General features: G+C 51.7%; 1 protein-coding gene across 25 annotated transcripts in view; it reads left to right on the top strand.

Moving 5' to 3' along the window:
• Positions 1 to 12,242, top strand: part of CAMK2G (calcium/calmodulin dependent protein kinase II gamma) — a 52,525-nt gene that overhangs the window by 18,826 nt on the left and 21,457 nt on the right. For 22 of the 25 annotated variants that reach the window (XM_037805442.1, XM_037805464.1, XM_037805445.1 and 19 more), the window contains 9 exons: positions 1,371 to 1,425; positions 2,312 to 2,377; positions 4,782 to 4,854; positions 5,007 to 5,109; positions 5,552 to 5,635; positions 5,984 to 6,078; positions 6,712 to 6,834; positions 10,131 to 10,214; positions 10,460 to 10,502. In XM_037805442.1, coding sequence (XP_037661370.1) covers positions 1,371 to 1,425; positions 2,312 to 2,377; positions 4,782 to 4,854; positions 5,007 to 5,109; positions 5,552 to 5,635; positions 5,984 to 6,078; positions 6,712 to 6,834; positions 10,131 to 10,214; positions 10,460 to 10,502 — 726 coding nt within the window. The remainder of the gene's footprint in view (positions 1 to 1,370; positions 1,426 to 2,311; positions 2,378 to 4,781; positions 4,855 to 5,006; positions 5,110 to 5,551; positions 5,636 to 5,983; positions 6,079 to 6,711; positions 6,835 to 10,130; positions 10,215 to 10,459; positions 10,503 to 12,242) is intronic. The other 3 variants (XM_037805459.1, XM_037805458.1, XM_037805460.1) reach the window with 1 other exon arrangement.

Raw genomic sequence — 12,242 nt, 5'->3', positions numbered from 1 at the left:
CATTGGAAGTTGTCCTTGGGTGTCGTTGGCAGTCTGGGCCTGCCAAGGAAGAGATCCGGTGACTTCTTTGTATCCAGGAACGTCATCAGTTGGTTTGGTTGGTTTGGTGGCAGGCCATCCCTTACGCTCTCTGCCTGCTGGGTGCTCCTGAACTGCCCAGGATTTGAAGCAAAAGTCAAACAGAGGTTCTCCATCAAGAGTGCAGGTGAGGGAAGTGGTAGGAGCAGCAGGGACAGTTGGCCAAACCTCGAGTTGTGTTTGCATTAGAATCATGCTCAGGGGTTGGCATTTAACCCAGAGGTGGCTTTGTGGGCAAAAGCTTGACAAGGAGCCCTCAGAAGACATTAGGTTGGTTTTTTGCCCAAGAGCTTTGGAGGCAGGCAGTAGGAAGGGATTCAGCTCTCCGGCCTTTTCTTGCAATTGGCAAATGGCCTGAGTCTCCTCCATGCCGTGGCCTCCTAGACCAGTCTGTGGTGCCGCTGTAACCACATGCACGAGAAGTCTCTCCTGGCATCGTAGCTTTGTTGCCTGGGCCTTTGTAGCTACCCTACATTGCTTATAGGAAGCAAGGGTTCAGAGAGAGCCAGGTTCACGTCTTGACCCACCACTTAGAAGCACTTGGCCTTTCACGTCTCTGGGCCTCCAGTTTCTTCATCAATAAAATGGGAATAATATTCATCTCAGGGAGGTGGCAGGACTAATAAACTCCTTGAGGGCCAGGGCTGTGTATGTCCCTCCTGAACCCCAGAGTTGGCACCCCGTAGGCATTCAGTAAATGCTTGTGGAATTGATAATGTATGTGGAGAGCCTAACCCAAGGCCTGGCACATAGTAAGCGCTGAACAAACAGTGGCTGTTCTGACTGCCTCACGGCGCTGTGGTCTCCTGCTCTCGCCATCCAGCTCCTGGTTTTCATCCTCACCGCAGGTGCCACACGCTTTATTTCCCTCCCAGTGTGTCTCCTATTCCCGCTTGCTCTCCCGATGGAGCTCCTGGGCTTTCCCATCTTGTCCTGCTGCCCTGCAGCCAGCTTTGCCATCCTCTGCTTATGCCATCCTTATCCCGGGGCCAGCCTCTCTCGGGCCAGTCCCTGTGGAGGGCTCCTGCTTTTCTCCTTCTGGTCTTACTTCTTAGCCACAAAGCTTCTACCTCTTGCCTGCGTCCGAGGCAGTCTGACGTGGTAGCGAGAGCACTGGAGGGTCTGGCTGTGTTGGAGCGGGGGGTGTTGGGTGTGCTGCTCTTTCTAAGGGCTGCACCTCCAGGAGGGAGCCCAGGGAATCTGACAGGATGGCAGGGGTGGGCTGCTGAGGAGAGGATTAGCGTTTCTGAGTTTTCTCTCTGTTAATCTCTGTCCCATCTCCTCTCTTGCAGTGCGCCTCCATGACAGTATTTCTGAAGAAGGGTTTCACTACCTCGTGTTTGACCTGTAAGTGTCGCTTTCTGAAGGTGCGGGCCCTTTCCCTCCAGCCAGCTCAACGTGGAGGCTGTGAGAGGGGCCTAAGCGGGGTGTGCAGCCTCTGCAGAGGGAGAGGATTTGGTTTTGAACTTCCTTGGATAATGGGGCAGACTGCTGGCCCTAAGCCCCCAAGGGGATCTCGGAGCTCACTCAGTGTCTCCCCAGGGCTCAGAATCCCAGGAATGGCCTTTCTCGAGCATTTCTGTCCAGCAGCAACACCCCCCCCCCCCCCCCCGCAGACGCTTTGTTCTTGGTTCTTGGTGTGTTGTCCTTGGTGGAGATGTAGCATACAGCTCTTTGCAGGAACGTAACAATTCTGGGAATTGAAGTTAGCCTTTACTAGCTATAAACCGGCCTCCCATTGGTCTCTCCCCCTCTTCGTTGTGGTTTAATACCTTAAAAGTGGCTCTTCACCTCCTGGAAACTCCTCTCCAGTATGTTCAGGGTTGGGTCTCTGTGTCCTTGGTCTTGTTATCCTTCTCCTTTGGTTGGTCTATCCTTCCGGGCAGCTGTCTTAGTGCTCACACTGGTCTCCACCAGCAGCTATGACTTTCTGGGTAGGTTGTTTGTTTCTTTTTTCTTAGATCCCCCATATCTTCGTCTTTGTCTGAGTATTAGTTGATCCATGGGTTGTAGAAGCAGACATGTCCAGAAGGAAAGGAAGGCCGTGCTATCCTAAGGAGGGGCCCCAAGTAATGAAAACCCGAGTGTGTTCCGGGCTCTCAGTCAAAATGCATGTAGAGTTGGGATTCCTCTGAAAGCTGTTCTGCAGCGTGACCAGCTGTTACCTGGTGGGACTCTGGGGTCAGCCGTCTGACCCATGCTTCCAATGACCCTCCTCCTCTGTTGGTTGCAGTGTCACCGGCGGGGAGCTGTTTGAAGACATCGTGGCCAGAGAGTACTACAGCGAGGCCGATGCCAGGTGAGGCGAGGGGCCGCTCCTGGTTTGAGGAGGCCCCTGGAGTTCAGGCGTGAAACGAGTTTCAGCCACCTTGGGCCACGCTTTGTGCTTGTGTGAATAGAAGAGCTCTTATCTGGTGAAAGAGTCTATAGAGCTGTCCTAGGGCTGCATTCTGTGGACAATATTAGAAGCTAAGATTCAAGACTCCTGGATCAATTTTTTTGCAAAGCTCTTAAATGGCTCCTTTACCCTGTCACCTCCAGAAATACGTTTCCTTTGCACTGCAGTGGATTTGTCTTTCCTTTGACAAATCCTGCTGTGTTCAAGTCTCTGAGCTGAGGTGCTGGGGCAGACCAGAGGTGGAGAAAGTGTGGTTTTTGTCCAGAAGGAGGGTAACGTCTGGGTTAGTGGTCCACCCTGGGAGTCTCCCTGCGAGATTTCATCCTCACTCACCTTGTGCTTTGAACTCCATGGCCGGCCTCTCTATGGGGGCCCACTGAGGAGGCTCATCCCTCCGGCCGCCCTCCACGGAGGCCTTGGCAGCTCCTTCATGCAGCACAGTGGGATCCTCCCACCCCACAGCCTGCCTTTCCCCCCTCACTCCTCCCCATCCCGGTTTTCTCTGAGGGCGGTGTCCTTACAGCCTGGTTTTGATCATCCTGCCTGCAGCTTATCTGGCTGATGTGGCAGCTCTGGCTGCCTCTGGAGAGTGGGGGAGTGCGGCTTCCTCACGAATTTCTCAACCCTGAGAGGCCAGTATTTGCTGATCAACTTCAGATGCTTCAGCCTCAGGAAAAATTCTCAAGTGGGGAGAAGAATTCCAGTGCCAGCTGGGGGCGGGAGGAGGCGGCGATAGCTCAGGGAGCCCGGGAAGGGGAGGGGAGGGCTGGGGCATGTGTGACTGTACCAGTGGGCTTGGCCTGGCTCTGCTGGGACACTTCGCACTTTTGCCATTTTTGGCCAGAAGGCTCTCCCTGCTAGCCGGGCTCTGTTCTAATTATACATTTCTGTGGAGACTTGCCTCTTCGGCCCACTCTGGAAGTCTCTCTGGTCCACTCTTTGGCTGTGTCCTGTGGAGGGGCCTGAGCCTCAGCCTCCGGGGGCCCAGTGAGACCTCTTGGCTCTGATTTCAGAGAAATAGATAAAAGTCTGGACCACCCAGCCCAGCACACCCGACCCCTGCAAGCCTGCTCTGTCCACCTGGTAGCCTGATGACTGGGGCTCCATTCTCTAGGCCAGGGTTTCTCCACCTTAGCACTGTTGACTTGGGGGCCAGATCATTCTTTCTCGTGGGGGTTGACTTGTGCATTGTAGGACAATTAGAAGCACCCCCGGCTTCTACCCACTAGATCCCCCAGCAAACCCCTACACACACACACACACACACACACACACAGTTGTGACAACCAGAAACCCACTAGATCCCCCAGCAAACCCCTACACACACACACACACACACACACACACACACACACACACACACACAGTTGTGACAACCAGAAACCCACTAGATCTCCCAGCAAACCCCTACACACACACACACACACACACACACACACACACACACACACACACACACACACACACACACACACACACACACACACACACACACACACACACACACACACACACACAGTTATGATAACCAGAAATGTCTCCAGACTTGCCAAGTGGCCCCTGGGGAACAAAATCACGCTCCTTCCACCCCTGCAGGCGTTGGTGGGCTGATTTGGAAGGTGGGTGGCTCGATTCAGGAATCAGACTCCAGGCTTGTCTGTCTGTTTCTGTGCAAAAACATTATGACAAATACTCTTTAGGTACCCTGTTTGGAACCCTCTTAAGTAAGTTGTTCCTTAAAGATATTTGTCAATGTTGATGGTAAGCTTTGGGCAGGCACCGGGTCTTACTCATCTTTCTTTCCTGTGTGATACCAAGCACAAAGCCCTTCGGGACTCAGTGAACGTTCACATAAACCAACACGTGCACCCACCTCCAAGGCAGTGTAGGTGACCCGGTTGGACTCCCCTTCCTAAACTGCCTCCACAGGCCTCATCTCCAAGAGCAGAGTTACTGTAGAGGAAAAGAGAAAGAAGGAAGATGTTGGATGGTCTCAGCTTTCTTAGGAGTCTGGGGTGCCCCCCAATTTCTTAGAAACTAACAGCCAACAGGAGGCCTGGGGAGACCCCTCTGCTGTTAACTAGCCGGTGGTCCTGGGCAAACCACCCACTCGGCCTGAACTTCAGTTTCCCCCTCTGTAAAATGAGGCCATACTAGAAGATGTCCGAGACCCCCTCTAGCTCAAGTTCGGGGATTCTCTGTGAGGCTGTGACCCGGAGCTATGACCTTTTGGTCTGCCTCAAGGGGCCGTGGATGAGGTCGTTTAACCCTGTGCTGACATTTAGTTTCCTTCTGCTTTTTTCAGCCACTGTATACATCAGATTTTGGAGAGCGTTAACCACATCCACCAGCACGACATTGTGCACAGGGACCTCAAGGTACCACCTGCCCCCCTCCCCACTCCCTCGCCTTCTGCTTGCAGGGCGTTGGCGCCACCTGGTGCCGGATGTTGGTACTACATGGGCCCAACTGCACTCCCTCCGGGCCCCAGGGTGGGAACCTCACAAGGTTCTCTCCATTCCCCCTGCAGCCTGAGAACCTGCTGCTGGCGAGTAAATGCAAGGGTGCCGCCGTCAAGCTGGCTGATTTTGGCCTGGCCATCGAAGTGCAGGGAGAGCAGCAGGCTTGGTTTGGTAAGGGTGACCATGTCTTCCTGGAATGCAGCCCCCACCCTTCCTTCCCTTCCTGATCAGCCTTCCTCTTTCAGAACTAGCAATCAGACCCTAAATGGTCCTGGCATCCTCAGGGATAGGAGGAGGGTGGGGAGGGTGCAGAGATCCCTCCCAGCCCTCCGTCCCTCGGTGCAGTGAGTCTCGCTGTCGTCAGCTCCCTGGCTCTATGTTCTTGTTACCCCTGGGGAGGATCAGGGCGTTTCTGGCCAGCCTATGGGCTTGCCTTCTGATTTAGATTCCAGGCAGTACAAGAGCTCAGCCTGCTACCTCTTGCTGCCCGAGTGCTGAGAACTTACATAGCAAAAGCAGCAGGAGTGAGAAGGGACTTGGGGAAAATGGCTGATGGGGGTTTCACATGATAGAAAGCTGGTTCAGTGTGCCTCTGCCCTCTTTCCTGCTATAGGTTTTGCTGGCACCCCAGGTTACTTGTCCCCTGAGGTCTTGAGGAAAGATCCCTATGGAAAACCTGTGGATATCTGGGCCTGTGGTAAGTCCGTTCTGTCCTCTCAGCTCTTCAGTGTTTAGGGCCCTCGGCTTCCTGCGATACAAGTGTCTGGTGTATGTGGCAGCATGGCTCTGCTCTGGTTCCCCTGGGATGGCCATTCCCCAAGTACTTCCCTGATTATCTTGCATCCTTCTTGGGATGGGATTTGCCTACCTGTTAGAGGACACATTGTGTCTAAATAACTCCCTGAAGTGACTCAGTGACAAGGGGAGTGAAGCACACCATTATCAACTGGCATGTACCTTGAACTCTGATTTTTTGGGTGGCTTTTCTTGGTTCCTTAGGGAAGTAGATGACTGACCCTTGTGACCTGTGTGTTCTGTCTCGTAGGGGTCATCCTGTACATCCTCCTGGTGGGATACCCTCCTTTCTGGGATGAGGACCAGCACAAGCTGTATCAGCAGATCAAGGCTGGAGCCTATGACGTAAGGAGGGGTTTGCTGGAGAGCCCAGAAACAGCAGCATTTCCTGCCACTCGGGCTCTGCCGAAGGAAGGGGGTGTGTTTAGTTTGTGATGTGATCTAGGGAGCATCAAGGGGCTTTGAAGACCCAGGGAGTGGCATATGGGGCTCAGTTCTTGCTACCCTATCCTAGGAAGCAGCTTTTTTGTACAGCCTTTCTCAGTACCTGTAAAAATAAGGAGGCTACTGAGTCCCTTTGATCCATTATCTACACAGAATGGAGAGGCAGCAGGGTGGGCTGACGGACAGCCCGGCATTAATCTAGGGAAGCAAAGTCCAGAGGCCATGCCACTGCAGCAGATCACTGCGCTGCTGTTTCCTCCAGAATAGAGAGATGGGGTCAAACCAGAAGATGTCAGAAGCCCCTTCCTGCTCTGCTCTGGTGTTCTGGCATTGTAACCATGATTATCCTGTCCTCCTTTCCCAGTCTTGAAGTTGATGCAGGTTCTGAGATATTCCCAGGGCTTCTCCAACTCTCTGCAGGGCAGCTTTGGGTACTGCAGAGTGTTCTAGTTACAGGAGTCGGGATGAAGACACCCTTTCAAGGTGTGAGGCTTGCAAATTTCATGTCCTCCCTTCCCTGTTCCTGCTCCTTAGTTCCCATCACCGGAGTGGGATACAGTGACTCCTGAAGCCAAGAACTTGATCAACCAGATGCTGACCATAAACCCAGCAAAGCGCATCACAGCTGACCAGGCCCTCAAGCATCCATGGGTCTGCGTAAGTGTCTTGGCCCAGGGTCGAGGGGATCAGATGGCAGCCCTTGGTATGCCCTCAGAACCCACCTTTTTACAAGTAGAGAATCATTCTGGGCTCTGAGGGAGGACCCAGCAGAGGGAGGACTGGGCGGGACCCAGTGTTGGTAGGTGTCACCAGGAGGACTCGGGGAAGCAGATGGGACTCACGGGTCTCTGCCCGTCTCTCCCCCACTTACTGTTGTCAGACTGTTGAATGAGCCTTAGGTTGACCCTTGCACACTCTAGATAGTTGATGAAAGAAAGAGGCTGTCAGAAACCAAAGTGAATTCCCAAACTCAGGGTGTATAACTAGACTTCAGCTGTCATGCAGCTCTAATGGAAACGTGACCAAGACCCAGCAAACAAGCAAAAGGGGCTTCTGAGCAATGAAAAAGAGCATCGTGAAGCTCAGTCGTAAAACTCAGTGCTGAATTCTAGCATAGTGCCCTAAGCTGTCAGTGCAGGTTGACATATTCTATTTTCGTACACAGTTCTACCAAGCTGATATATCTGCTTTCAAATAAAGAGGGAGAGGGTCTGCTATGGTTAGGCAGCCTGACAACCATGATGCATTTATTTGTTTGTCTTTCCCTGTGCTTATTGAATGTCTCTTTGGTCCTGGTCACTGTGCTGGGTGCTGGAGATGATTGGGGCATGATCCCTTCCCCCCAAAGATCTTGAAGATTATCTGGGAAGACAGACAACCAGTCAACCACTCTATAGTGTGACGAGTGCATAGAAGAATCTAAAGAGAGCACAGGAGCTCCCACTGTCTCTGGTGGGGAATGGGATTACTGAAGACTGCGTGGAGGAGGTGACATCTGACCTGGTTCTTGACAGATGAGGAGGAGTTCCCCAGGGTGATTAACCTTCAGAGGTTAGATGTGCCAGGGTGAAGCCACAAGAAATTGTGGAATGTTTAAGGAATGTTAAGTAGTTTGGTGTAGATGAGGATATGACGACAGGAGTGTGGTGAGGCCAGAAGGCATCCAGGGCATACAAGTTTCTGCCTAGGGAGTTTGGATTTTATTGTAAAAGGATAGGGAGCCATTTAAGGGTTTTAAAGAGGGAAATGCAATTTGCATTTAAGAAAGATCACTCTGGAAGCTGTGTGGAAAATGGAATTGAAGAGGAAGGAGGCTGGAGGCAGGGAACTCAGAAAGCTGTTGTAATTGTCTAAGCAAGACAAGCTGAGGTCTTCAGCTAAGGGTGATGATGAGCAGTGGACGCTATGGTGAGGAGTGGACAAATTTGAGAGATATTTGGGAGATGGAATCAGAAGGATTTATTGACCCCTTGGATTTGGGAATGCAGGAGGAAGAGAGACTATGGGCGCTGCTGGTTTTGATTTGGCTCACCGAGCAGATGGCCTTACCCTTCCCTGACAGAGGACACCCAGGGAGGGGAGATGGCGTGTGTGAGAAGGCGACAATTTTAGTTCTGCACGTTGTTAAGTGTGGTGTCTGGGGAACTTCCAGCTGGAGGCATCCAGTGGGCAGGTGGAAATATGGTTTTAGAGATTAGAAAAGAAGTTAAAAATTGGAAATACAGATCGTAGTCATTTCTATATAGGTGGTGGTGGTGGTGAAGCTATAGAAATAAATAGCAATGGTTGTGATTGGATTTTTACCATGAGCTTGTATTGCTTCAGTAGGAGAAGAGGCTGGCCAGTGAGCACCAGCATTGAACGATAAGGAGCCAGCAAAGGGGACTGAGAATAGAACGTCAGTGGAGGGAGGAGAATTAGGAGCATCCCAGAAGCTAAGAGGTTAGAGTAAGGGTTCATTCAAATGCTGCAGAGTCCGTGATAAAGATGGAAAGGATACATTGGATGTGCCCAACCAGAGGCCATTGATTTCGTCGTCTCACTGACAGAGCTGGAAGCCTGTTTTCAGTGGGGTGAAGCAGGAATGAGGATGAGGAGGGTACATAGACTCCATTTCAGGAAGCTGGACAGTGAAGGGAGAAGGAAACGGTACCACTTGGAGGAGGATGGGCTAGGGGAGTTTTGTTTTAAGAGAAGAGAGGCTTGAATATAATGTACAGCCTGCAGAGAAGGATCTAGTCCAGGGCAAGGGGTTGAAAATATTGGCTGATGGAGGGAGCAAGGGTCTGAATAACAAAAACAGAGAAGGGCTCCAGAGCCGGATTGAGGGGTCAGCACTGGACACAAGGAATGACACTTGGGACTCAGGATTAGGATGAAAGCAGTGGAGATCAGTTTGAAGTTTGGGGGACTGGTGTTGAAGGAGTTGTGGCTTAATGGCCTCTCATTTCTCTTTGTGGAGAAGTTTGCGTTGATGAGGTGGGGGTGAAATAAGTGGCTTGGGGAAGATAGCAAAGGTCTGAGAGAGTTGCTTTGGGAACCAAGAAAGGGAGTGGACCAGAGATGAGGGAAAGAATTGCTGAGTGGCCCAGTGGGGTTGCCAGCACCAGGCTACATGTCTGATTTGTTTTTTCTAGCAGGCTGGCAAGACAGCTGATAGCAAAGGGAAGGGGGTAAGCCACTTAAAACAGAGACTCAAGAATTGAGGAAATGTCTTGTTTGAGGGGTTATTTTTGTGGGCTCCACCTTCCACAATCCTATATATCTCAGTAGTGCATGAGGACATCACTGTAATAGGACATTGCATAATAACTGATACTTGTATTGCTGACCATGAGTCATCAAGGAAAGGTAAATCATGTCCAGTGGATTCTTTTTTAAGGAGGCAAGAAAGTTAGCCATAAATACATTGAAAAAAAATTTCCACCTTGAAGAATTGATGTTTAAAGGTAACAGTCGTTAGCTTCTCAGAGCATGGCTTCATTCAGGACCTGTGGCTTTGTGTTGAGATGGGCTCTCAGAAGGAATGGAAGGTTCCCTGAAGGAAGCAAGAGACTGCCAGTTCTCTCACCACTTGGACACTGGAATGCAGTAGGTGCTCAGAAAACAGTTGTTCAAGAATAAGTGAGTGAGTGAGGATCACAGTATACAGGATACTCTCCGTTCCATAGCCTCTGTTTACCTAGGGAGATTAAAGTACTCTCTTGGGCACCATCATCTAGCGTCAATTAGCAGTGGTGTTTTAGTGTTCAGACTCTCGTCCTTACATAACCTTGAGTTTCGGGTAGTGTTTTTATTCTGAAAGCATTTTCACATCTATGACCTCATTTTATCTTCTGAGCAGCTCCAGTGCCAGAATGTGTAGTCCTGTCCTAGGCACGACCATCAGGGATAGGGGTCTGGGGGCAGAGGGTCTGGCTGGGGGCTCACGGGCCTGTCTGTTTGGCTTCCAGCAACGATCCACCGTGGCATCCATGATGCACCGTCAGGAGACGGTGGAGTGTTTGCGCAAGTTCAATGCCCGGAGAAAACTGAAGGTGAGTGTGGCCTTCTGGCTTCCAGCATCCAAATCATGCCTTGTAAGGGTGCCCCCCGCCCCTACTAGGGAAGTGGTTCCTTTCCTGGCTGGGCCGAGCTCTGAAGGTTGTACACGTGGGAGGTGGGAGGCCCCAAAGACCTTGTGTCTTCAGGATCTGGGCAGGAGCTGCCCTCTGCCTGAGCCCCAGGCTGCACTTTCTAGAGTCCGATTGAATTCACAGACGCCCCCCTCCTCTTTCCTCAGGGTGCCATCCTCACGACCATGCTCGTCTCCAGAAATTTTTCAGGTATGTTTTCCCAGCCATGCATTTAAATTCCTCTGAGGTGAGTGGGTCCAGAAGGGGGATAAATCCTGTCTTGAGGGGCTTCTTCTACTGGGTCCTGTAACCTGAGATTCTGTGGGACTGTGCTGGGGTTCGCATTTCTGGGTGCTGTGCCCCAGAACCTCCCCAAGAGGAGCCTGCCCAGCTTCCCATTTCCCTTGTCCCTGTGAGTTCTTATTTCATGCTCTGAAGACTCTCAGCATGTTAAAGATTTTAGCCAGTATAGGATATTGACAGATGTTTGGGGGTGGGGGTGGGGTGAAGTGAGTCTTTTCAGTTTCCACCAACAATTTGGATAATTGGGATGACCTATACTTCATTGTGTCCAAGAGATGGCTAATAGAAATTACCCCAGATGTTCAGTTGAACCTTTCACAGTGACTTGTGCTTAAAATATTCTGTGATACTGTGATACTAACGGTAGAAGTGAAGAAATAGGGACCAGCAGAAGGGAGGGAAAGGAACTAGCTCGAATTGGCATGAGGAATTGGGAAAGTTGGGACCAGTACTTTGTAAATCACACTTGACAGTTCTTTTTAAGATGCAGGATGCTCCGCTGCTCCCCACTCTGGCCCCCTAACCCTACCCCCATCATTGTTTGTCCCCCGTTGGGAAGCGCTGTGGCTTTTCTGTGAGGGAAAGAGGAATGTCAGGATGGAGAGGGCCCTCACTGGCTCACTCCTTCCCTCTTTCCCTCCTCTCCACCACACCCCCCAGCACCGCTGTTTGGGTTTGGGACCCCCCCTTTCTCTCAATCTCTTAATAAGACTTCCTTCTGCGCTTCCTTCTGCACCGTCATGGATGGAGGTTGCTCCCCTGATGGGCTCATCTGCACTGGTTCAGGGTAACCCAGAGCCCTGGCTCTGAGGACACTGCAGTCTTCAGTGAACTCTAGCTCCAGCCCCAGAGCCACTGGGCTCCAGCGGCATCAGGCCCAGATACTGGGCCGGGGCAGTGCCCCTTCTCAACGCCTCCCTGGGGCCCTGGTTTGGGATGCCTTCTTGGGTGGCGGGTGCCCAGGAGGGAGAGGCTGTGGCTCTGTACCCAGCTCTCACGGATGGGACGCAGAGGCCTGGCTGGCCGCCTCCAGCAGACCCTGGGCTGTGGCCCCGTATCTCACTCCGTGTCCTCTCCTGACTCACAGCTCCCACTTCCTTGGTTTAAGAGCTTTTCTAGAAGGTGCTCAAGGGCACTTCTGGGATGAGCCTGCCCTCTCTCCCCTCCATGTTGAAGAAATGCAAAGACAAGCTGTTGCTTCTCTTTTAGCAGCTGGGAAGTCAATAGTGCATGCCCAGTCCTGGGCTTCCACATCGGCAGCACCCCTGCCCCCTCCATTTCAGGAAATTGGTGTCCTGGTTTCAGGAAAATCAGGCTCTCTGTTAGGACAAAGCATCCTCACTCGTCCTGAAAGAGCCTCCTGCCCTTGCTGCCCAGAGCTTGTCTGGCCTTTGAGCTCACTTGCCCTGGGACAGAGAAGACAAAACATAAAAGGGTTCTGACTCTGGGGCAGGTGAACACAGAGCCTGTCCTAGAAGTTTCTGCAAAAAGAGGTGTTGACAGGGGTAATGAAGAAGAAAGGGCACCTGTGTGTTTTCTTAGGGACAAACTAGGCTGTTTTCTGAGTTGACCCCAGTGAGGGGTTGCAGCTTAGCCCTGGACTCTGCATCTTGGCTGATGGTGAAATCGGAGCTTCTAGAATGTATT

Source organism: Choloepus didactylus, chromosome 15 (assembly GCF_015220235.1).
Source record: "Choloepus didactylus isolate mChoDid1 chromosome 15, mChoDid1.pri, whole genome shotgun sequence".
Lineage (NCBI taxonomy): Eukaryota > Metazoa > Chordata > Mammalia > Pilosa > Megalonychidae > Choloepus > Choloepus didactylus.
Note: the sequence above shows the minus strand (reverse complement) of the source record. Positions and strands in the feature narration are given on the sequence as shown.